Source organism: Diceros bicornis, chromosome 33, assembly GCF_020826845.1.
Source record: "Diceros bicornis minor isolate mBicDic1 chromosome 33, mDicBic1.mat.cur, whole genome shotgun sequence".
In the NCBI taxonomy this organism is placed as follows: Eukaryota; Metazoa; Chordata; class Mammalia; order Perissodactyla; family Rhinocerotidae; genus Diceros; species Diceros bicornis.
In genome coordinates this window covers 21,635,931-21,662,868 of record NC_080772.1, presented here as the reverse complement: position 1 = coordinate 21,662,868, position 26,938 = coordinate 21,635,931, and the positions used below count along the sequence as shown (strand labels likewise).

Sequence of the window (26,938 nt, the reverse complement as noted above, 5' to 3'; positions counted from 1 at the left end):
CTTTCCTTCTGCTCTCCTGGGTCTCTAAATTTCCACAATTTCCAACACGTGGATGAGACTGTACCTTTTCTCCAGAAGTAACAATTTTTGCTAATATCCACTGAGCATGTACCATGGAGTAAAGCTTCCATAGTCGTTACTTCACTTTATCCCAGCCACATACCTGTGAAGTGGGTACCATTATTACTCATTTGGAAACTGAGATTCAGGGAAGTTAAGGAATCTGCCCAGACTGCACAGTAAGGGCCAGAACTGGGGCTACCCCACACCAGAATCTTTGTTCTTGACTGTTCTGGTTTTGCATTTTCTCCTGACGTGCATTCTCACTTTAAAAGATCTTGTATGCCTAAATAATTCTAAAGTAGCCAAATTAACAGCAATTTTTTGGGTGAAAATGGGCATCAGGTGTTGCTGGTGTTTCCGGGCATCTGCCACCGCCCCTTACAGCATCTACCCGAGGATAACAAAACAGGGCATCAGTATTGCAGCCACACACCACGTACAGGCCCCCTTTCACCTTACAAACAGAAGGGGTCCCCTCAGAGCTCAGTAAAACAAAGAGTCGTTGCTGGGTGAGAGTGGACTGGTGTGGTTGAACACGAATATTCAAGACCACGAGTCACAACTCTATGAATTCCAGGGTCTCCTCTATTTGTACTTAGCATTGTGTAGTCGCGAGACAGCTTGCAATGATTAATTAATCCTTGGTGCCGAGGCAGAAGGTGAAATAATTTGTGCAGAGTCACGCAGTCGGTCATTCTCAGGCTCCGGGTTAGGACTGGCATGCTTCGTTTTCCAGAGACAGAAAGAACATCGGGCTTGCCTTTCCGCTTTGTGCCTGTGATCCGAGAGATCCACCCCCCAACCCTTGACATTTTCTAAAAGGAGGGCAGGTGGCTGCCAGCTGTCCTTAACCCACACCCTAATGACGTCATCCTCAATATCACTAGTCCATGAAAATTCCATCCACTGAGACTCCTGCCCCCAGAAGGCCTTGTTCCCCAGCCCCAAGGGGGCACGCCCACAGGAGACCTCCCCAGGCTTGGCTTCCTGGCTTGCTGGGTGGACGAGGCACAATCCGGTTGACATACCGCACGTGGCTGCGTGTGGCTGTTTTTCTACTGTCTCCACAAGTGCGATTTGCACTGAGGCTATTCTCAGTAATACCTCGATTATCTATTACAAGAGGAGGAAAGAGGGTCTCCAAATATGGGAATTTCCATGATACCTTACTTTAACCACTTAAAGGCGGGAGCTTAAAACAGACAAACAGGAACCATTTTAAAGCACACTGAATTGACACAAAGCATCCTCAAAGCTCAACGGCTTACAACAAAAAAGGGTTATTTCTCCCTGTGTTCCATGGAGGCTGCAGGAGGTGGTGGCTCAGCCCTGCTCCAGGCTCTGGCTCTCAACGTCTCTCACCCCGGGACTCAGGCCGAGGCAGCAGCCCCTCCGTGAGATGCGCTATTCTCAGTACAGAGACCAGGAGCAGGAGAGCAGGTGGAAACGTGGAATACTGCTCAAAGCATCTGCTTAGACACAGCATCTGGCACACCTGCTCACGTGCCATTGGCCAACGCAAAAGCCGTGTGGTGGAGCCCTGGGGTGGGCTGGGGAGATGTTCTGCTCCTTGGAAGGCTCTAAGTCCCTTCACAGTGCGTGGGGACATTGAACTCTGCTCATTTCTCTGGTGAGGGTGCAGTGGCAATAATTGGGGATTATGATTTAATCTACCACGTGAACTTCTAAAAATTAATCACGCCATTTCCCAGTCTTCAAAGAATCCTGGGAATGATGTCATAGTTTTGTTGTGTTTTACGGCTCTGGGTCATCCTGTTAAAATAAATATTGCCCTTGGCTACAATTCAGACTTTTCCTAAGGGATGCTGGGATGTGGAAAGCTGTTTGCTCAATACAGAAACAACACCGGATACCGCTTGGAATTCCTTATGGATGCTTTTCATAGTATGGTTTTACCTCCTTTGCTATCAATTATCACTTCTAGTTATTATAAGTGTATTTACCTCTCGTAACTCCAGCTTCTCTCTTCTAACATGCTAGGAGATATCAGGGAGATGGCTTGTTAGGCCTCCTTAGATCCATGTTTAAAATAAGAGTGAGGACATGAAGGTCTCTCTCCGGTGGGAACTATCGTGGGTTTAGTCCACAGACTCTGTGACAAACATCTTGGTGTGGGTGCTTCACAGGATTATTAGATTCCTTCTTGTTTTTGCTGTGTCTGGCTAGTTGAGGGTGTTAGGCTAAAGGAAGTTACGGAAGACTGGGTTTTAGATTAAGTTCCACAGGAATACCGCTGCTTTGCCATTTTCCATATTTAACAGGAATTCTTTCCCAGATAGTTGACTAGGAGTGTTAGAACTACCTGCCATTTCTTGCTCAATTCCATTTATTTATTTTTTTTGGTGAGGAAGATTGGCCCTGAGGCAAGGTCTGTTGCCAATCTTCCTCTTTTTGCTGAGGAAGATTGGCCCTGAGCTAACATCTGTGCCTATCGTCCTCTATTTTGTATGTGGGATGCCACCACAGCATGGCTTGATGAGCAGTGCGTAGGTCTGCACCGGGGATCCAAACCCATGAACCCCAGGCCGCCAAAGTGGAGCGCGCAAACTTAACCACTATGCCACTGGGCCAGCCCTCAATTCCATTTATTTTAATTGCCATACACATTTAATTCAGCAATCTTTTTTCGAGCACTGGTGTAAGGCCCTTTGCTAGGTACTGTTGGAGATAACAGATGACTGAGAAAAGAGCCGTGCTTCCATTTGAATGTTGGATAGTTATATACGACGCTAGGTATAACACAGTTCCAGAATGTGCTGGCAAAGGCCCTCTTTCTAAGAGTAGGACAGACAGCACACTTTGAAAGGCCCCAAGGCTCCCTAGAATGTGCACGATATTCACTTCGGGTTACATCACCCTGAACGCCACAGTGCAGTCTGATGTTCATCTTTTCCAAATGAAAACAAACCCCAAAGAGTCATATTAGCCAGTCAAGGTAGAGAAAAGAAAAATGTTTCCAACTTGGTTAGTGGACAACTATTTCTTAGCTAGCACTTTCCTCTAATATATATTTAGTTATCTGAACGCCTGACCTTCCATGATAATACATAATTGAAATGTGAACAAGATTTTACATATGCTTAGGTGGTTTCTTGTATCTCAAATCCCATTAGAAGATATATTTGTTCTTTCATGGATAAAATAACTACTTCTGTGTTCACAATGCATCACAGTTCAGGACAGACTTTGGCATAAATTATCAACTTTGCTCTTCACAGCAACTTATATAGGAAGGTAGAGCAAGCATTATTATTTCTTCTCCAATCCACCGCTGTCCCCCACAGGAGGGTCAGAGAGCTGAAGCAGAAACTCACACTCAGATCTTCGACTCTGTGGCTTTTTCCCTTAAAAAATCAGTTCTTATCCATTTTACTTCATTGTTTTGTGAATAATTGCCAACTTGATCATCCATGGACATAGATGTTAAAAATATATAGATGAATATACTGCACAAACAGGCAAGAAAAAAATGCATTTGCACAAGTTTCAAACCTTTTCATTAATACTTTCCACTACAATTCAAGCAAACAGAATATTGGTTTTAGGTTTACTTATTCTTTCCGCACAAACCCACCAACCAGTAAAAATACAAAGTAATAATGTCTCTAATAACAGGAAGAGAGTGAGTTAAAGTGTTAACGCTGCTTTCTAATAATTTTAGCAATATTATTATGTTGATCAGAGTATCCTTAATAGAATCTTAGGTCAAAAAAAAAAAAAAAACTATGGGAAAAACAACTTTTTGGTAAAAATATGTCTACGAGATAATTTGGATTAAATAACTTGAGGATTAATAACTTGGGAAAAGCCTTGAAGATATGTGGATTTTAACATTTTAACAGTCTTTTTACAAAGACAGACTAGAAAGTTAGATTGATTACACTGCTGAAAATGCATTTGTGTGTGACATGAAACTCCATTAAATAGGAAAGGACTGCTTTGTAGCAGACAGGACTTCTCAGTGGACAGTGGCCAGAAAACTTGTAGTTTTCTAGGCAGGAGTCATGGGGAGAGGGCAGTGGGATGTGCTAGTTATCCCTAGAAATTCACCTCACCTTGAGTCATTGCTTTGCCCCACCACAGGGATGAATGCAGAGGCCAAAATAACATTCCATACAATCATAAGACACCACTTTTCTTTATTTTGTCTGCTGGTGACAACCTATTTTTCTCCAGACAAATTCTGAGCTCATATATTTCTGTTACCATTTCTTGAAAGGAAAAATACACTCATTTTTGACTGATGCAAATACTCCTAAATTATACGGCAGAGACTGCTCATTGCCTACCTCATCATTCACTACCTTCTTCATTTATAACAAGGTCCCGATTTTATTCACAGTGGCAATGTGACCAGCTTTAGGTGACATCTCCCAGCTTCTCTTGAAGATTTATGTGCCCACATGACTGAATTCTTTCCAATGAGACGTAATGAAAGAGTTGTGTGGGACTTTCAGGACAGCTCCATAAAAGAGTGTGAGTGGCCATTTGTCATACAACATGGCTGGAGCTTCAGCAGTCATCTTGGACCACGAGATACTCTCACTGATGGAATACTCCATGGTGGAGCAGAGAGAGAAAAGAAGCCTGGGTTCCTGGTGACTATTGTCCCAGCCCTGACAGCCTGTCTCTGGATTTCTTTACTTGAGAGAGCAAAACCTTTTGCGGCAAAGCACTATTTTGATTTCTGCTATGTCTAGTCAAATTCCCAATTACATCTCCTAACACTGATGTTTTCTTCTCATTCTGCCACCATCCTAGATTTAAAATGTTAGGAAAACATGGCCTTTTAAATTAAACCAGAAGAGTCTGATTTATATTCTAAATAGGAAAAAACAAAACCTGTGGTTAATGAGCGATTTGAAGACATAAAGAACTACACAAATAAATGTGTAATTACAACTCATGATAAGTGCTATGAAATCCTTGGGGGCAAGTGGGAACACGAAATTGTCTCAGCAGGCATTAATCTCCAAACTAATATTTAACTAATATTTAAGGCACTTTAAGGTTTCTGGGTCAATTAAAGAATGTTAGAAATCTCTCATTAGCTATGGAAATAAAAAACAGAAATGGATTCCTCTATCTTTTGGTAATTTCCCAGGATTCAAGTGGATTTTTTTTTATGGTATGACTTGCTCTTTAGCTTCTTAAAAAAAAACAGCCTGAAGTCTTAAGGTTTTTTTTATTTATTTTATTTTTTTCCCCCAAAGCCCCAGTAGATAGTTGTATGTCATAGTTGCACATCCTTCTAGTTGCTGTATGTGGGACACGGCCTCAGCATGGCCAGAGAAGCGGTGTGTCGGTGTGTGCCCGGGATCCGAACCCAGGCCGCCAGCAGCAGAGCGCACGCACTTAACCGCTAAGCCACGGAGCAGGCCCGCCTGAAGTCTTTATATAGACAATATACCAGTACTCTACCTGAGTTTTCTTTTCTTTCTTTCTTTTTTTTCCAGCATGAATACTTTTATATACCTGAGGGAAAATAAGCCACATATTTTAAAAACGACTCCACTAAGACGATAAATTTTAAAAAAGAGATTTCTATAATCAATTGACTATTCCATTCACATTCAAATACTCATAATTGAAGTCTTTAAACCATTTTCATGGACAAAGAGCTAGCTAGCACTGTTTCTTCAGCCAGGTGAGATGTCTTGGATGACCCAGTCAAGGAAGTTCCCTTAGTCCAACTTAATGAAGCCTATAGCCTTTGTGTACTGGCGGCACATACTGAGACCGTATTTCCAGATCAGACCGTGCTGGTTTGAGCAGATGTGGCAAGAGCAAGAACCCTAGCCGAATTTTCTTGATGGCTCCAGGAGAGCTGCTGGTGGATGCATTTTGCTTTCAAGGATCCAATGAGGCAAAAGGCTACCTACGTTTTCTTGAAAGAGGTTAACCCCCAATGACGAATTTCCATTTTTCACATCCCAAGGAAGAATTTCAATATTTTAAGAAAACATTGTTTAAGAAAGATATTCTATTATTTTCTTACCCACATGCAAAATTTTAATGTTGGATACAAAGATGATAATAAAAACAACTCCTCTGCAGGAATGTTGGGGCATGCTTATTCATAGGAAAAACTTAATTCTCTCTCTTCACCTGCAGAACTTTTCCCTTTTTTTCTTCTCACTCCTGCAAATATGACTTTTGTTTTGAGTTGAAAATAGGAAGTCTGGCTTTACTTGTACAGCAAGGATTTTTAAATAAAATCCAAATTCCTTGGCTGGCCCGGTGGCGTAGTGGTTGAGTTCGTGGGCTCCGCTTCGGATCCCAGAGGCAGACCTGTGCACCACTTATCAAGCCATGCTGTGGCAGGCGTCCCACATATAAAGTAGAGGAAGATGGGCACGGATGTTAGCCCAGGACCAATCTTGCTCAGCAAAAAGAGGAAGATTAGCAACAGATGTTAGCTCAGGGCTAATCTCCCCCACCAAAAAAAAAAAAAAAAAAATCCAAATGCCTAAAATTCAAGGTCTCTATGCTTTAAAGGAATTTCAAAAAGTGATTTGTTTTGCATGTATGTCTTAGTTATCTTTGTTATACCTCAAATTAGGATTTTGTAAACTCAAATTAATATGTAACTGACACACTATTCTTAGACTTGTGACAACTGATTCCATAACCATTACTAATGGTTAATCCAAAGTTATTATTGATAAACTAGCAACGTTTAAAAGTAAAAAAGTATAAATACACAAACTGAAATACCTTATTCAATTTGATTTATGTTTAACTACCACGAAATAGAAATTATTTGGTAAATTCAATTACTCTAGTCTATGTTTTCCAAACTGTTTCCTGTCATGGCACATAAAGAAAATAATAATACCAATTATGTACAGCACATTGAGGTGAGCAGACAAGGCTACTCATGGCCATCCCAGCCCGGCCCAGCCATCCTGAGGCTGAGGAGATAGATATCTTGACACACCTGTTATCTATTTGTGGCCCATTACCAACAAAGGGGGACTGCAAGAAGGCTGTGGTCTAGAGTCAAACTTGGCTATGAGGCTTTTTAAATTGACGTGGCTGTTTGTCAAAAAAACATTATATGAAGATATTGAAAGTAGAAGATTAAAAGATTAGCAGCTGAATTTCTATATAGTCATGTGTCACTTAACAATGGGGATATGTTCTGGGAAATGTGTTGTTAGGTGATTTGGAAAGTTGTGCAAACATTGTAGAGTGTACTTACACAAACCTAGGTGGTATAGTCTACTACATACCTAAGCTAATGGTACTAATCTTATGGGACCATCACCATATATGCAGTCTGTCATTGACTGAAACGTCGTTATGCCGCACATGACTGTATTTGTAAGCATGTATTGTATACAGTGGTGTTTGTTAGAGTAACTAAAAAAAACCAGAAGTAGTCTGATTTGACCAATAAGAATAATTAATTGTATGATCACTTAAATCTCCACCTCACGGAACCACAGAATCATAGAAGTCATAGACTCATAAACTCATAGACTCATAAAGTCAAGAATGGACTTGAGCAATCATCTTACTCAGCTCATTTTAAAAACTGAGGAAACTGAGGTCTCGAGTAATCAATAATACCATTTGTATGAAATTATACTGTACAAAGATTTCACTTACCTCTTCTAATTTGAGTCTTCCAGTAACCCTCGGCAGCACTGTTGTTACCCCTGTTTTTTCAGGGGTGGAACCAGATTCAGACAGGCTAAATGGCTGACCCCAAATCACTGTTTCTCAAAGCGGAGAAAGGACCCCACATCTTGTATTTCCTTACTATATCAGAAAAGGCTCCATCATGATCACATTCGAGCTACGTCGTACTTGACACAAAACTAATTTAAGACAATTTTCTTCTAGTTCCATAAATATTTTCACTGAAGCCACTTCTGTCTCGAGTTAAGGGATTGCTCAAATGAGTAAATTGCATTTGTGCTGTGAAGAAATGTCTTCTGTCCCCACCACACCCACATATCTAAAATTTGTGAAACCCTCTCCAACATTCTTCAGAGTATGTGGAACTCCCAAGGTTTTAAAGCGTGACTCCCAGAAGTTATGCCACTGAAGAAGGCATGGGAGGAAGAAAAGGAAATGAGTGTTTGTCTTCAGCTCTCAGGGAAGAAGATGCCAGGGAACTTGAGTATCCTCTGGCCCTTCCAATGAATGGCTACAGAGTAAAGAAGGTGTACAATTGTGAGTCAGTAAGCCTCCTGTTTAAGGAAGGACACCCCTTCCTCGTACTCATCTCCACTCCCTCCCCAACTCCTCCCCATCAATGGCTTGGATCCAGGACCACTGAGAAAGAATGGAAAATTGAATTTTTTCAGTGATCTACAAATTGGTGGATCCACAGTTCTGAGCTTAAAACATTTCTATCTCAATTCTTTTTTTTTTTTTTTTTTAAAGTAAGTCTTATATCCTCTGCTCTGGAAAACAAACATTTAGCCACACATGCATCTACTCACAGGACCCACATGTTTTCTCAAATAGCTTGTTCTCCCTAAAAATATTTAGAAGGAAAGACTTTCTTCACAAGTTCTGCTCCCTTCGAGAACTTTGGGATTCCCTGATGCCCTGATTAAACACGACGACCGTGCTTTCAAATACATCTTCAGGGATCACCGTGCTTGCCTTAAAAATGTAACTGTTAGGGTATCTTTCTTTTCCACTTTCTCTTTCTTCTCGTTTATTACATCTGATGGAAAAAATGTCCTATACTCCCTCACCAGAGCCAAATCTACTTCTCCCCTTCCTTATAAGAGTAAACTTATAACAGTGAATCCTCAATTTCTCTTAGTTCCATTGCCTCAGTTTTTCTGAGTAAAGACACAGATGAGGCTCGATAATCTTGCACATTGCCCTGCGACACAGGGCAGGCCTGGCTGGTATCACCCTTCTCAGAGGAAAGGCCAAGTTGCCCTTACCTTAAGACGACTTGGGGTGTGCTGTGGTCTCACAAATGGCAGTCATTTCAAGTTAATATGCTTTACCGTCATACTTCTGTATAATGTGGATGCCATTTCTGTTGACATTTTATTGAGTTCAGCGGGAGACTTTATCCTTTCTTCCCTGTACATCCTGCTCCCGTCCTCTCCACTCTTGTCTTATCATTCTCCATCTCTTTTCCCCAAAACACACACTTATGTTCTGTTTCTTCCCTTCTCTTTTCCTGAATTCCCCATTTCAGGAATTCTTTAGCCGTGCCATATTAAAGCCTATGAGCTTTTCAGGTTATAGATTCATACTGAAATCACAGATTTTTTTGGTCCAGGTTGATTTGGGTTAGATTAGAGTAATCCTAACAGAGGTATCTGTAAACCCTTACTGATTTCATTTATGAAATGCTTGCCATCACCTACTCTGTGACGGGTCCTGTGAAAGTTACAAAGGGTATATTTCCTCTAGGTACTTATCATTGGTCTTTCATGTGTGGATTCTATCTGGCAAAAGGAAAAGAAGGCATAACAAATGTCTCTTTAGAGCGGAGCCCTCAAATGACATCCTGTAGCAAGAATATACATTCCTAACCGTGGTCGGCAATGCATGCAACTAGGTTCAGAAACCTGGGCAAGAAGGCAGGAAACCCCATCACCAAGACAGAAACAGCTTGTGCCTCTCCCCTGGTATGGAGACAACTCCTCGCAAAAGAAGAAGGCCTGCCCTAGGGGAAGGAGGACGGACGTGGACGGGAGTTCTGAGTCTGACTCTCTGCTACTCCACTTACTAGTTGTGTGTCTCTGGGAGAAGCTGACATTTTCTCTCTGCTGTAGTTTCTCATCTCGAAAATATAATAGCCTTGCCTGTCTTCCAGGTTGTTATTATTATCAAATGACTTAAAATTAGTGGAGCAGTAGATAAACACGAAAACACCTGATAAATATTAGGTACTCTAATATTTGGGTCTCTATTTACAGAAAATAATCCATGTCATCATGTCGAGGGAAAGGTGACTTATCAGTGTCTCTATCCCAGTTGGTGGCACAACTATCATTCCAGGAATGACAGATGAGTCTGGAGGCCATACGTATCCCTTCTCTCCATCTATTCTGGCACCTTCCCCACTCATCAATCATTTATCCTGCTACTTTTATCATCTAGATGTTTCTCAGTTCTGTTCCCTTTTCTCCATCCTTTCTTGACTACCATACTTCATGCCTTCATCTCTCTTCCGGATCACTGGAACAGCTTCTAACCGTCTTTCTGTTTCCTGTCTGCTTACTCTTGAATTCATCTCCAAGTCACTCAGGCACCAGAGCAATCTTAGATGCTAGCCTAACCATATCTTTTCGCTGTTCCAAATTCAATGCCTTCCCAATCACAGCCCTAGTATTAAAAATGCCTTCTAGGCGCCTTCTATCTGCTGATTGTCCAGCATGATATCCGCCCATCTAACTCCACTCCCACCAAAATGGTTGATCCCTTTTTTATTCCCTAAGAAAGTTCAGACATCTCTGAAGCCTTCCTCAACCTCCCTCTGCCACTCACACACTTATTTCCCTTCTCCAGAAATTCTGTGTTCCTCCTCTGGACTCTAGGAATACCCTGTGCCTATCTCTACCTTTGGACCATAATTTTCCCTCTAGAGCCCACTTGGAATCTGGCACACCACAGAAGCTTGGTAAATGTTTGTGGAATAAAAGAATGGCTGTCCAGATGGTAATGTACTCATTCATGTGAATTTCTTTGACCAAATGTAAAAAATTTTAAAAAAATGAATTGGGTACCTCACCCTTTGGTATTTTCAGCCATATTTAAACATCTAGTTAGCAATTACCTACGACAAGATCTTTTCACATTTGCATATCATAGAATAATATGAGAAAAATTAGGACACAAAGCCTTTTTCAAGTAATACATGATCTTTCAGCTTTAAAAGCCTTTCTTTTCTCAATGAGCCTCAATTTCTCTAAAACATCATTTTCATTCAGTAGACTCAAAAAAAGAATGAAAAGTTGTAAAAGTTTGACTTTACTCCCAATCAGCGTGAAAGCCATTTCTTTGCTCTGAAGTTGTCCTTTCTGAGAACAAAGCCTCAGGTATTGGGATTCTGAAACAGCCCTTCAGCTGTGCAGCAAGTCGGACAACAGCAGGGCGAGCGTGTGAGCAGTGGGGAGAATTCACTGACAGATGTGTCCTTGTTCTTTTCAAAGACAGTCCTGGACACTAGCAGGTATCCAGCCGCAGGGCTCAATCCTGCCTTATCTCACTTTGTTTTGGAAATAAATTGAAGGTTGCAAAAGAAAGAAGACTGCAGTGTGGGAAGGCTTAGACATGACAGGAGTTTCTGTTTTCTCTCATTGTCTTATTTTTTTGCTCAGGACTTTATTTCTAAGCTCTTCTCCGTAGAAACCATTACTGTCAAGTATCCCTCCCTCACCTTCTAGACAAGTGCTTTCAAAACTCACTAAACGTCCCGACTCCATGCGGCAGGCTCCTGGATGCTGACATATTCTAGAAAGGGGTTCTGGCCTCCGTGCATTAGCACACTTAGCCGAGAAGTTTCAAACCAAATTTATAGTCATTAACTGCAGGCAAATGGGCAGGGCTGCTGAAGCGTTTAGCTTCTACGGCATTGGATAGGAGGTCAGAGGTGAGAAGCATGTGCCTGAAAAAGAGCTCAATGGCGAAAAAAAGGCAAAACAAACCAAAAATCCAACAAGCAAACAAACAAAACAAAAAGTAGGCTGATTACTTTTCCCCTCTCTCTCAAAAATGGTCATGTTCTCAGGTTGTGGAACATTTTAATTCCAGGCGCACAGTTGAAAGGACCCTCAAAAGACGCAGCATCCGAGGAGTCTGAAAACCAGCGAAGGAAGCGAGACATTGCAAGTCAAAGTTGCCATCTTATACTGTACAAAGCACTACGTATCACAGACTCTCATTTCAAATGTGCAGATGTTTGCCTCCGCGTCCCTGACATTCTGGCAGGGTATTAAGCATTTCTGCAGGTCACTTTGTCCTTTGTGGTTAAAAATGGGAAGCATATAACTTTAATATCAGAGAGTGGCTTAGTCATGCGGGAGAATCTTCTTGAATGATTCACATTCCTGGGGTACCCCTAAGATGCCCACACTCATGCTGAGAGTAGAGCTAAGAATTGTTATATCTATTTAATATAGCATACTCGTGGAGACCAGAAGCTGTAACAAGAAAACCTTTTAACAGAATGATGCATATTTAATGATAGTTTCTGGCAATAGAAATCCATTCATAGGACATTGAGTTGAGGTTATCAAGAAGAAATGTAGGAAACTGCCAAGTGATTGATACCTCGGGGGATGAGAAGCAGTTTTCAGCCAGGGTATCAGCATTCATTCAACAAACCTCTAAGGAGCCCCACTCCTTACCAAGTGTACCACGTGCTGTCAAGGATGCCCAGAAATCTGGATATTTGCACCTGGTTCGCTAGCATTAGCGAGGTTAGGAGATTCTCTTTCCACCTGCGAGATTACTCCTTCCACCTGCAGAGAGAAACAGAGAGAACGCTCTGAAAGACCCAACTCAGGGCTTCGCTCTCTCCCAAGGGCACAGATGCTCTTAAAGATGTGCACAATGGGAGTCAGAGATGCTAATAATAAAAGCATACACTCGTTAAGCACATAGTTTGTGCCAGGAACAGTGCAGTAACTCCTCACAAAACCAAGGAGGTGGACTATTTTCCCCATTTTCGGCTGAGGGAAGTGAGTACAGAGAGGTGAAATAGCTCTTCCAAGGTCACCCACCTAGTCACTGCGGGTTACCTCAGGCTGTCACGAGCGCCCCCTGGGACGGCCACGTGAGGCAGGAACATGGTTTTCTACCATCTCACCAGACTGCGTGGCAGCCGCCATTCTATGTCTTGCTTCTGTGGCTTATTCTTTTGAAACACTAGCGTAAAAATTGGGAAATATATCTGCCATACTGTTCTAAATGACTAGAAATTAGTGAATCAACACACCAAGCATAGAAAAAGGAAATATCCTCAGGTGTCTGTGTTCTGGGGTGCCACCCTCAGCAATTTTATATTTGTCAAATGATTATCTTAAAATGCAACCCACTTTAGCCTGGATAACGTGGCCAATGGATTACATTCTGTCACTCCCCCCGACCACACGTACCTAGTAGCAGGGTGTCCTGCTTACCGCAGATATTAATAAACATGAATAGCAGGCTGCTAAGAGAGTCCGAATGTCCTCTGATATGTAGTTTCAATGGTAGGACATGAGCTATTTTTAACTTATATTGCCAATGATACTCAGGATCATGGAGTTTATACAAAGTATAAACAAAATAGATTTCTGTAGCACATGTGATGAAGAGCAACAACATTGACTTTCTGATCCTCTAAACATCCTTTGAATAAGAACTAGATGATCCCATCTTATGCACTGCAGGGTGAATTTATACACGAAAGCACACGCACAGGGCTTCACTGACACCCACAATGACAGTTGCTTGTACTTTTTACACCAAATAGAAATGGGTGGGGGTGCTAACCAGAAACACCACGAGGACTATTAAGATGATGCGTGTAAAACATCTGGGCATAAAAGCCACTCAAAAAAATCACGATCAAGTCAAATTGATGGAGGCTTCTAGTATCTAAGCGATTTCTCCCATCAGGAAGAGTGAGGTGCTGGCGATCGCAGGCAGGGCTCTCATGGCGTCCCCTCGGAGCAGGGTGGTTGTGTTGTTCCCTGATAGGTTGCACGCATTTTCCCATTGGCTTTCTTTAGTTAGAACCTTCATCTTATCTAAGCCAGTTTCATGGGTTTTATATTAATAGGTATATAAGGTGATAGAGTCTTGCTTCATATATCATGGCACTAGAGGGGCTATTTGCCTTTTCCCTATCCAGGAACTGCCCCCTATTTTTGTAACTAGCTTTGATTTTCACTTTGGAGAAATCATTTCTCCCCCTTTGGCATCCCATGGACTTCTAGAAATATTCACCCCTTCCTCCCCTCCTTCATAGGGCACATTGTCTGGAGTGTATTTCTTTTCTCTTCCCCTCAGCAAGACAGATTGTTTCAAAGACGGATAATTGACCAAAGCCAGGTCATTTAGAGTTAGTGAGACTCACTTCAGATGCTTTGTTGTTTGAGCTGTGGAGGAAGGCAATGCTCTGTTGTCCATTGACTTAAGACTGTGAGGATGAGCAGCTGGAGCTGCAGCAGCCACATTGTAAACATGAGGGCATAAACATGCCTAAACACAGAGCCCTCCACAGCAGGCAGAGCCAAGAGATGTAGAGAAGGAAACAGAGCAGGTGACTTTAATTGAGCTCTAGCACAACCCCAGCTGCAGCCAGCCCTGTTGCCCGGAATTATGATTTTAGAGCCCAAACATTTCCTTGTTGCCTAGGCAATTTGGGCTACATTTTTTTTTTTCTATTTCAACCCAAAGCATTCTAATTGATATATACACCATGTAAAACTATAATTTAAAAAACAGCTTGCTTTTATGATTGAAACAATCCTTATGAAGCCTAATATTATTTCACTTCCAATCAGCATATTCCTATCTGAATTATTTAAAAAATTTTCACTTTGTGAATGGTGACTTTTGTGTTTAGGATAACTTAAAAATATAGTTCTTGTTAAATATGGGTGACATCAATTGCATCAATGTAACACATTCATTTCATAGGCCTGGGAAATTTGTAATCTTGCCAACCTCTCAAATTGCTTTTGGATACTGTTATCTTGTCTCATTTCTCTTAAGTCTCAAAAGAGTGATGAAATAAAGTCTTATAATTCATTCATTTGTCAAGGAAATGCAGCAATGACATATGGAAGATCAAGCTGACTTCACCAAAGTTGAAGTTTGAATTGGTAATAAAACAGATATAAGTGAAAGGAATGTAATATTCCTGCTTTTGTGGCTGGTTCTTATGTATTATAAAACTCTAAATGATTGGGGATGCTTCTAGACATATATCCCTAGTCTTCAAAGTTGGCACCTTCAAGTGCACTAGATTCTTGTTTCTTATGGCGTACAAATAATTCCCTTAGAAACTGAGTTAACAGTAAGTCACCCAGAAATTGACCATGCTCGATTTAGTGAAAACAGCTATTGTGTATCTCTTAATTAAGGAGTTTCTTAAAGGGCCATTTGGCTCTAAAGATGTGACATTATATTATAGACATTTAAACAAATCATTTGTAAATGCTTCCTGAATTTTTCAATTTTCATCTGGTCCTTGGAGATTGTCTATTTAATTAGTAGCTACTTCCTGCAAGAACTGCCAGTAAGCAAACCTAAGGGTTCAATAATGTGAAAGGTACATTAGCAAGTATATTTAGCCTCAAGATGAACTTCGATCATGTAGCTCTCACTAAAGTCATTAACGGAAGACTTTCCTAAATCATTGATAGCTTCCTTATCATTCCCATTCAACGTCACGGTTTTGGTCATTATAACTGCTAAGAATAAAACTCCCTTAAGTCAGGAAAAATAGTCGACTTTACAACTGAACCTTACAAATAATTTCTCCTGGTCTAGTGTTGCCTTTTAACTTTGTTCATAGAGTTTTAAGCTATTCACCACCAGCCTTTGATTTTAATATCACAGTAGCCACAAACTGGGGGCAAAAACAATCACATTCTTTCCAATATGTTTGGTTTGGGACCGAATGGCCCAAGGGCCTTCAGAATTAGGTTTTACCACTCTCCATAGCCCAGTATGACCCTGGCCTGGCTGGGATTATAGGTATCAATAACTGGATTTTCAACAGCTTTTGCACAAAACCAAGCACATAAAAGACTGTACTAGAGACAGTAACAGCCAGATAAATGTTCTTAATTACTTAGCCAGTCCGAGTTCTACTTTGTGATTTTCTTAATTACACCCAGATTAATCAATTTGCACATCTAAATCTTATTTGTACTCACAATTATTCTAATTAGTAATAAATCTGTAACATCTACAGGTCAAATGGGTATTTGCCCACTTTCCCTTTGCATTCTTTTTTCATTTCTTACTGTAGATGCATTTAAAGATCATATAACGCCTTCCTTTCTTTCAGAGGGCAGTGAAAGCCCTGGTCCCTTGCTGTCTATGAGCAGACTTTCCTAACAGTTATTAATGGCAACAAAGTATTTGTTGTTGTTTTGGGAAAAAAAGGAGTTAGTGACCTGTTTTTCACAATGCTAATGAATCTAGTCTATTCATATTGCTGCCCAGTTTCTTTTGTTAATTGAAGGTTTTTTTTCCCCCTAAATATTGAAAATTCTTTTAAGGTTCAATGAAGCTTAAAGCTTTCTCATGTGTCTGTTTGTTTTGAAACAATTATTTTGAGACATAGCATGACTTGTTTCCTCATAAGATTCTCAGGCAAAAAAAGACTTTAATGAAAAAATATAAAGTTTGAGGTTATATGATGACCTGAAGAACAATTTTGTAATCTAAGGGGACAGGCTACCTCATTTAAGGCTTGTTTCTCAATGTTCTTGAATGGAGAAGTGGTGACTTCATGAATTCTCCTACTTCTTAACCCCTAACTTGTTCCTCTGGGTCTCAGCAAAGCTAGAAATGATCCTATCGTAGATCATCAGCTGGGAAGTGAGTCTCAGGTCTTCTGTGGAAGAAATGCCACTGTCATTAAGGATGTGAATTCCCGAGCTTGGCAGCAAAGTGTTCCCCCCATAGACGGGTGGTGGTGTATTTAATCAGCTTAGAACTGCCTCTCTTTCCTGTTGTGATACTGAGCTGTGGAGCCACCACACAAGCAGAAACAAAGAGGAAAAGGTCTTCTTGGTAATTACGGAGAAAGAGAAAGCATTGATTATAATGTGCCTGCATTGAAGAAATGATTCTAGAATAAAAAATACTTCTACGATGACAGTAATATGTAGGGTCTTAGTCATAATGCAATTGACTTTTCAGCTTCCACATTAATTACTATAATCACAACTCTAAAGGGGACAAAGGTATTGGTTAAAAAGAACTTTTTTCGGGGGGCATAATATGTACAAGTTTGGGAGGAAAATAATATTATCTTAAAAAAGGAGAAATCATTTTTTTCTCCACCCATAGAAGGGAACGCTCAGTGGGTTGGGATGGAGAGGGAGAGGTGGGTGGTGGCTTGGGTGAAAATTTGCCATGAGAACAAAAACTGTCTTCCGAGCTCACATGGGCTGAGTACCCTATTGGTGGAGAAAAGGGAAATTGGAAGGAATACTGTTATTAAGGAGATAACAATATATTTGGAAACTCTTCATTTACACACATATGCAAATACAAAGATAAAATAGCTTTTAAAGCTCAACACTTACAAAGCAACATGGGCCAATCTGAAGCCACAGAGCATAGGAGTGACCCAGGCCTGCTTGCTGAGAAGTCAGTTTCAGGTGGTATTTGGACAGCTTAGCAGGTAGGAAGACAGGCCCAGGCGGACCTAGATTGAAGTCCCAAACCTGCCTCTTGTTCCCTGAGCATCCCTGGGACAAGTTACTTACCTCCTCAGTTTTCCCTTCTGTAAAATGGGATAATCATGCCTCTTACCTCATACCATTCTTGTGGGGATTAAAGAGCTAGCGTGGATGTGAAATGGCCAGCATTCTGTTAGGCACACAGGAGGCCCTCAACAAGTACCTTATGCTTTTCTCACTCTGCTCCACCCCTTCTCGCACCTACTTACACAGAAAGTACAGTTGTCTAATTTGACATATTGATCAAAGCGGATAGAAAGTGTTAATTCAGGTATGGGTCAATGCCAGTCTGGAGGTTTAGTTCGATTTTCCTCTTTCTAAGATAAAGGAACCAGATTATGTGTCCATAAACAACCTGTGACTCTCTACCGAACTCTAGAAAGATGCGCAATTCATTCAAATGGTACATCTGGTTCCTTGAGTAGGGGAAAAACAAGGAAATCCATGAAGAACCTCTAAAAACAGTTTTAGGCCGTTGTTTTGATTGTGATTTCAACGAGAAGTTAAGGCAGGATAAGCATAACCATGTAATAATAAGCAAGTTTCAGTTTTCTGGAGACTTCCATTTTCTCATTTGTAATCAAGGGTGGTGGTTATATTTAATCATCTCTAAGGCTAATTTTAGCAATGACTCTCTAAGAGTAGCAGACTGAGCCTTCCCAATGGTCCATTATGTCTAAGGTGCCGCAAAGAATGTGATTCTGACCACTGATAGGTATCCAATAAATATTTGTCAAATAAATGGATGAATATGGAGAGTAGTCTTGAACATGCCTGCCTTTTCTATCTGCTCAAGGTGCGTGACGGTTGAGGGTCTTGATGAGCCTTATACTCAGACAAAAGTCCTACCCTTGATGTCAGCAGTAGGGCAAGAGAATGACGAGTTGAGAAGCCAGCAAGACTTCTCAACTCTAACTCTCCTGGGACAGATGGAGCACAGACTTCCTGCTGCAATCATAACTGTTTGAATGTATTCACTGCTTTTACTCCATCTTTCTGTCGGTCTTGCTCTGAAGCAGAAAAATGAACTCAAATCACCAAACAGTGTCATTAATAAACTGATAATCTGTGGCAGCCAGCCTCCAACACAGACCCCTATAATTTTTACCTCCCAGTATTCATACCTCTGTGTAATTCCCTCCCACACTTAATAGGGCTGACCAGGTAACCAATGGCATATTGCAAAAACGATGGAATAGGACTTCTGAGGATAGGTCATAAAAGTCATTGCTGCTTTGCCTTGATGTCTTGGATCACCTGCTCTCAGGAAAGCCAGGTGCCATGTTGTGAGGACACTCAAGCAGCTCCATGGAGAGGTCCACGTGGCAAGGAATTGAAGCCTCTTGTTAATGGCCAGCACCAATGTGCCAGCCATGTGAGTCGGCCGTGTTGGAAGAAGATCTTCCAACCCCAATCCATCCCTCAGATGACTGCAGGCCTGGTCAGCGTCCTGATCAACCCTGAACCAGAACTTCCCAGCCAAACTGCTCCCAAATTCCTGACCCAAAGAAACTATATGAGATAATAAATGTTCATTATTGTTTTAAGCCATTTACATTTAGTGTCATTTTTAATGCACCAATAGATAACCAATACAATGGGCTTCTAAAAAAGATTGATTTCATGAGTGACTGAAGTCATCTTTCGGTCTTGTAGTTATAGTGCTAACTGCTAATAATTCATGAGAATAGAGGGTAGAGGTGTCTTGAAACTTTAGTAGCTATATCAGTGACAGTTCAAAGGCATTTCCTAATGGCTTTTTCAGAAGATCCTCACCTCTTTATACAAGCACGCTTTTAGCATCTAGCATAGTGGTTTATAATAAACATGGGTTTGGGGATTTGACAAGCTGCGTTCTCATTTGGGCTCTGCTACGTGCTAACTGTGAGAACTTGCACAAGTTAAACTTTCTGGACCTTAGTTTTCTCATTAGTAAAGTTGAGATAATAGTACCTACCTCACAGATATTGTGAGGTTTAAATAACCTAATGTATGTGAAGTTCTTAGGAGAACAGCTGGCACATGGAAAGGTCCCTGTAAGTATTATCATTTTTATTACCAATTTATTTTCACAATCTAAACATTGTAACACTGTCATAGTTTCTTCTTCTTTTTACCATGATCCATGAATTCATATGCCCTTCATTTAGTCAAGTAAGATATTTTCCAAATTGAATCTGAAATCTGAAACAGACAAGGGAGTACTGTCTAAGAGAACCTCTGTGGTTTGTCAGCTATGCAGCCTTCTTTTCTCTCTGCCTTCTCCAGCTGATAGATCAAAAGCCAAGCCGTGGTTGTCTCATTTCATGCCCGTTCCCAGACCTAAATGACACCTTATCTCAGGGTACACTGATATGACTCTGTCTTCTAAGAGTTGTATATCCAAGAGTTGAATTTTTAAAAGAAAATTTTAGATAACCAAATATTCTAGTTTTCTAGTCTGAGTTTACCAGTGTACAATTAAAGAAAACCAAGTATTATAAGAAAAAAATCAAGAGTCACCTCAATTTCAAAAGCACAATACTAAATTGACTGATCTTTTGAGAATTTGGTCTGACTTTTTCACTTTTTCTATATGAAAGAAGAAACTAGAATCCACTTCTGTCTCTGAGATCTTTCATTTCCCTTCCTATTTGGGTCGTGGTGGGAGAATTATGAAATCTAACCAATTACTACAACCATCCCATCTTACAGGAATTGTTGAATTGGGGATATAGTGTGGTTCAGAATATTAGCATATTTATACATTTTGATGTTCTGTTTGAATTCAGTGGTGGGGGAAAGAGTAGAGCAGAACAGCAGGTGGTATCATCAAAATCTCCCTGAAACTCTGAACTCTTCATTTTTAAGGTTAGGAGGCAATATGCCAAAGGTCATGTGGGGGCAAAGGGCAAGAAGACTGAAAAGGATTAAAGGAAGATAGAGACTATGCAGTGGACATAAACGAGTTACTGGGAAAGCAAGAAACTGGCTGGAAAGATCACATTTTAATTATTCCGCTTAAATTATTTAAATTAGCTTAAATAAGCAAAACCAGCCTTCCTTTAGTTTATTGCATTATACTGAAGGGGGGAGGGGGTTAATAAAACTATTTACAAATTCCGTTTTTCTCATTCCCCTTACCCTTGTCTCTCTCTGCCCTACCCCGGTGAAACACATATGGATTTTGTTATTCAAGCATCGTTTTTCATCATGTCATTTTCCGTGTAATTCTAAAGAAAAAGAAACACACACACACGTGTGTCCACACTACATGGACAGAAACCACACAATGAGAGTCTCATTCATTTTTAAGCCTTTAAATCCGTACGGATATTGGTTGTTTATTTTTCATTTAATCTATCTGTCTATCTTTCTGTCTATCCTCTATTTACTTAGGAAAGCGTGGAGAAATACATCCTTTAGAGACACCTGCAATTCTGGTTTCTGCATAACTGGTATTTTAAGTACACCCAAACTCTATGCCTGCTTCGACCCTAAGCCGCCCAGGAATCCCCGCTGACACCAGCCATCCTCTGTCTTGGAGCATCTGGAATGAAGTCTTTCGACCTCTCCGCAGAGCCCTTTGTTATTTCTGACCTCTGGTTCTCTCCTCTTGCTCTGCTGGTCATTCGCCTCGTCTCTTCACTTGCCCCCAATGACATGGCTATACAAGGTTTTTGTATTATTTTCATTTCTACAAGGCCTTCTATGGAACAATCTGCTAGCTAGAGGTTTGCTCCCCTTATTATTTTCTCTTTACATCTTTTCTGTGTATAGACAATTTACAGACTGAGAATATGGGCGGAAACTGTTAAAACGAAGCTCTGAATACAAGCTGTTTTTGCATCCGCAGTGTCTGTCCTGAAGAGTGCTTATATACTCTGCCCGCCTGTTGACGCCATCCTGGGGGAAGCTGTGCATCGCCAGCAAACCAAGGCGGGCTTCTCAAGAACATCAAGGTACCAGCTGAAGCCACACAAGAACTGTTCACACTGACATTTTACTATTTGTATTTCTAGAGTGTTCAAAGTACTTTTGGATTAGTCCTATCATTCAGACACTTACAAGAAACATTAATTTTTTTTTTTTTTTGCTATTTTTCTCATGAAGCCAATCCTATAACTTGAGCACAACTCAAGTAGCCTCTCTCTATAAGCCTCAGGAAACAAGTATTTTGAAATAGAAGTATTTAAAAAAATTGACTAATAAAAAAAGGTCAATCATTTTAACAGACTGACTAATAAAATAAAATTTAAGAAAATACAGGTTGATCTTTGGAAATAAAAGTCCACAAATTTAAATTCTTCTTTGCACTAAAACACAGCCAATAGCCTCAGGAGGAGGCCCTTTATGTTTAAAGAGTATTGAAGGACATTATTTGTACTTCTGACATGGCCACATAAGGAAAAGGATTTTGTTGCCCTCAAAACACCTGGTTGGTGAGGTTACCGGGAAATACTTCCTGCCACCATCCTAAGCATCCCTAAGCTGGCAACAGTGCACAGAAGCCTGGCATTTGGTATGAGCCATTTGTACTCAGAAACTTTACAGTTCTGGGGAGGACCTGGCAAATTTTCATTATTAACTACTAATCATTATTCTGAAATACATTCTAACGAACAATGGAGTTGGAGTTATCATCCACCGAAGAGCTTTAAGAAATGTGTACCAAATGTGTACCAGCTAAAGACTGTCCACTAACCCTTGGAAGACGCAAAGTCTCTACAGTCACCCCTACAGGGAGCTTCAGTCTTCAGTGAGTGTTACTTCAGCTCACCCGGGGCAACCTGTGGTCATCTTGGAATGTAAGCTCCCCAAGAACAGGTCACATCTGACATTAGAGCCTCAGTGCCTAGAACAATATCTTGCACACATAGGCATGCATTGACATTTGTTAAACAAATGAATGATTGAGATATGCCATGTCAGGTAAAGTCCACAAAACCCACTTCACATAGTATCTGCTTCCTGGGAAGCTTATTGCAATTTATAATATTATTGCTATTTACTGTAAAGTATAAGCAGGATCCTAATTTATTAAAAATCCTCTACTTAATGTTCTTTTCCCATTTGAATATTTCTTTTTCCCTACCCAATTTCCCAGAAAAGTGCAAGCAAGAAGGTTTCCTCTGGTTTACTGATTTTTGAAAAATTTTTATTATTTTTTATTGAGGTAAAATTGGTGTATAACATTATATAAGCTTTAGGTCTACAACACTATAATTTGATACTTATATACGCTATAAAGTAATCACCACCATAAGTCTCATTACCATCTGTCACCATACAATTGACCCACTTCACCCATTTCACCTACTTCCCAACCCCTTTCCCCTCTAGAAGCCAATCTGTTCTCTGTCTCTATGAGTTTGTTTTTGTTTTGTCTTGTTTGTTCATTTGTTTTGTTTTTTAAATTCCACATATAAGTAAAATCATATAGTATTTGTCTTTCTCTATCTGATTTATTTCACTTAGCATAATACCCTCAAGGTTCATCCATGTTGTCTCAAATGGCAAGATTTCCCTTTTTACGGCTGCGTAGTATTCCCTTGTATGTGTCTGTATGTATGTATATATATAGCACATCTTCTTTATCTATTCAACAATCAATGGATACTTAGGTTGTTTCCATATACTGGCTATTGTAACTAATGCTGCAATGAATGTAGGGATGCATATTTCTTTTCAAATTACTGTTTTTGTATTCTTTGGATAAATACTCAGAGGTGGAAAGCAGATAGCCAACAGGTACATGAAAAGGTGTTCAACATCACTAATTATGAGGGAAATGGAAATCAAACCACCGTGAGATATCACCTCAAACCTGTTAGAATGGCTATTACCAGAAAGACAAGAAATAACAAACATTAGAATGTGGAGAAAAGGAACCCTCGTATAGTGTTAGTGAGAATGTAAATTGGTGCGGCCACTATGGAAAACAGTATGGAGGTTCCTCAAGAAATGAAAAATAGAACTACCATACAATAGCTATTCCACTGCTGGGTATTTATCCGAAGAATATGAAAACACTAATTCAAAAAGGTTTACAGATTTTTAAAATGAGTCACCTGGTGTCATCCTTGCCATTGCTCATCACAGACAATGACACAACTCATAAACATGAAAAGGAAAATTACTCCAGGGAAATTTTACCTGGCCACCTTTCTCAATGTCCCTCCAAAGAAAATAGGATTCATCTCCACTACAAAACTGAACTTACAACAGGATTAACAGTCAAATGACTCAGTCCCCTTGAGTACCTTCTTAGGATCTGTGGGCTCAAATTTGTACAGAATCTGACCAAGGTTCTGTTCTCGGCTTCCCGGAAATTTTTTTCAAATATTCCTTTGGCATCAAGAACGGAATATGGCTTAACTATGAAAATACAAAAATTTGATCATCTCCTCTAAAACTTCACCAGGATAAACAGTGTAAATTACTTTTGCAGGCATAAGTCTATATAGGTATCATCAAAATAAATTCACATCTGAATGACCTTATGTCAAAGGAGAAGACACAAAGACATAAAAAGGGGTAATAAAGACACAATGCATATAAAGCACTATCCACTGCCCTTCAGAGACTTCAGCTCTTTCTCCCAGAGAAGATACTTGCTTTATTATTACCATAAAGCAAGCTAGACCATCTATGCCTAAATTGGATTCCTTCTTCTATGCTGTTGTTTGACACCTTTCTGAGGACTTTCTTGTTTATTTCACTGTAAAACAAGAAGCAGTAAGTTATTGGGCATCTTGATAGTTTCTAGTGGGGAAAGGGGAAAGAATCTCATTTTGGCAAAATGTTACTTTATACAAAATGTAATGATTTATCCAGGTTTGTGTGTAACTCTACTATCTTTGAATAATAGAAAGCTAGAAAATTGAATGCAAATTTGGGTGTCCAGCGTGCCTTCTTGCCTGACTGCCTTCCTTCCTTCCTCCCATCTTCTCTCCTTCCATCTCTCTCTCTCTACTTTCCTCTTTAAATCCATGTGCTTTCTTATTTCTCATTTTAGAAAAAATTTAGCTCACGTTGTCAGATTACACAGCCCACTACTTGCACAGTTATCCACCGACCCCAGGACGTTCTTCCTCATTTCTAAGTGATTCTTAGCTCCTGCTTCACTCTCACTCTCTAGGTGGAGATTTCAAAGTTCATGGATGTGAGCTCACCAGCACCACAGCCTCTTCCTTCCTGGACCACCTCTCCTCCACCCCAGCTACTCCCCAAGCCAATCTAGTCACTCCCTGGCCCTGAGCAGTACTGGTAACCGCCGCCCTTCCTGTCAGCTCAATTTCAAGCGTCCTGCCCTCTGATGTTACTCTCAGTCTTTCCAGTGTGCCAGCCCCAACAATTCTTGGACGCGACAGGGCTGTTGAGGCCCTTCATCCTACCCCTCTTTTACCATCCCTTACTCCTTTGATGTCCTCACTCCCCTCCTTGTCAGGTTCAAGTCATTTTACACAGGTAGTCATTATAATCAGTCCTGTGCACATACTCTCAACCCCCTTCCTCCTCCGTCACTTCACCATCCTTGCTTGGCCTACCACAACCCTAGTGAAACACAACTCCCTGCCTACTCCATGCACCTGTGCAACTGAGCATGCCTGGAGAAAAACACCTCACCCCGAATGGCCTCATATTACATTCAGTGCCTTGACCCTCAGGGAGCCCTAAAGGCTGCCAGCCAGCCACACTGTGTTTCTCTAGTCCAGCTACTCGTCACTGTCTCATGTGTCCCTCCCACATCCCTCCTCCCTCCTCACACCCCCGGCACTCCTCCTTGACCCCCACTCTAGCAGACAACCTCGGTTCATACTTCACTGAAGAAACAGAAGCAACTGGACTAGAACTTCCACAGGCTTCCCCATCTGCTCCCCTACATCCCGTCCGCTCATCTATTTGAGTGTATGAATTACCCATGTTCTCTCTGTCTGAAGCCAAATCTTCCACCCGTGTACTAGCTTCCATTTCTTCTCGTCTATTCAGAAAATCATAGCTGCAGCAATGCTCTCCTTTTTCGCTCAGATCATCATCTTTCCTCCCCAAATTACATCATTCCCCTCAGCAAATAAACATGCTGTTATTTCTCCCATCTTTTAAAAACATTCTCCACCCAACTTCTCTCATCAGTTACTGCTCCTTTCTTTGCTCCCCTTGTAGCAACCCCTTGGAAGAGCTGCCAGATTTCTGTCTTAGTCTCTCTTCTCCCACTCTCTCGTATGCCTACTACCGTCAGGCTTTCTCTCCCTCCACGTCACCAAAGCTGCTCTCGTACATGTCACCAGTGACCACCAAGGAGACAACTGCAAAGGTCAGTTAATCCTCATCATACTGGACCTGCCAGGCACAGTTGATCACCCCTCCTCCTTGAAACACTGTCTTCATTCAGCTTCTAGGAAACCAGGAACTTCCTGACCCCTCTGTCCTGCCCCTACTTCACTGGGCTCCTTCTCAGTGTCTTTTGCTGATCTCTCCTCTTCTCTTTGACCTCTTAATGTTGGAGTACTGCAGAGGCTAGTCTCTACTTCTTTTCTTTGTCTATACTCACATCCTCGTTGATATCATGCTAATAACTTCCAAACGCAAATCCCTGTTTTCAAATCCCAGACTCATAAATCCAACTGCCTACTCAATGACATCTCCAGTTGGAGGTCTAATAGACAACTCAAACTTGATTTCCAAAACTGAACTCCCGCTCTTCTTCCTCAGAACTCTCCCAACTGCAGTCTGTCTAATCTCAGTTGATGGCAACTCGATTCTTTCAGTTGCTTGGGCCAAACCTTTGAAGCATCCCTGATACTTTTCTCCCACCTGCCCCCCATTCCACATTCAATCAATCAGGCAATACTGTTGGCTCTATCTTCAAAAATAGCTAGCATCTGACTACTTTTTGCTACTTGCATTGCTATCACCAAATCTGAAGCACTCTTATCTCTTTCAGTAGCCTTGTGATAAGTCTCCTCTTTTTGCCCATCTACAGTCTACTCTCAACACGATAGATGGAGAGAGCATTTTAAAATATAAATCAGAATGTACTATTCCTTTGTACAACATCCTGCAATGGTTTCCTTTTCATCCAGGGAAATAGCCAAAATCCTTCTCATGGCCCACAGGCCATGCGCTGGCCTTTTGTTACTTGTTTGACCCCATTTTCTACCACTCTTCTCTCTGTCCACTCCATCTCTGTCATATGGTCTCACTGCGGTTCCTCTAATATGTCGGTATAATTCCTTCCTGCGGCTTTTGCTCTAGCTGTTCTCTCTGTCTGGAATGTTCTGCCTCAAGATATCTGGTTGCTACTTCCTCAGTTCTTTCAAGTCTTTGTTCAGATCTTACCATCTCAATGAGGCTTTGTTTGTGAATCCTTTTTAATATGCCAACCTACCCTGATCTCTACTTTTCTTTTTTTTTCATGGTACTTATTACTTTCTATATATACTTGACCTATATATTAGGCTCAGTCTTAT

General features: G+C 40.8%; 2 protein-coding genes across 10 annotated transcripts in view; both read right to left on the bottom strand.

Moving 5' to 3' along the window:
- The window catches only part of SULF1 (sulfatase 1), a 181,286-nt gene that overhangs the window by 103,549 nt on the left and 50,799 nt on the right, over window positions 1-26,938 (bottom strand). For all 9 annotated transcript variants that reach the window (XM_058528839.1, XM_058528833.1, XM_058528834.1 and 6 more), the window contains one exon: window positions 12,423-12,536. The gene's annotated coding sequence lies outside the window, so the exon portion shown is untranslated. The remainder of the gene's footprint in view (window positions 1-12,422; window positions 12,537-26,938) is intronic.
- Window positions 5,278-9,071, bottom strand: LOC131396634 (small ribosomal subunit protein uS14-like). The gene is given in 3 exon segments (XM_058528996.1): window positions 5,278-5,896; window positions 5,899-5,962; window positions 9,066-9,071. Coding segments are annotated over 3 exon segments (198 nt in total). The 3' UTR covers window positions 5,278-5,768.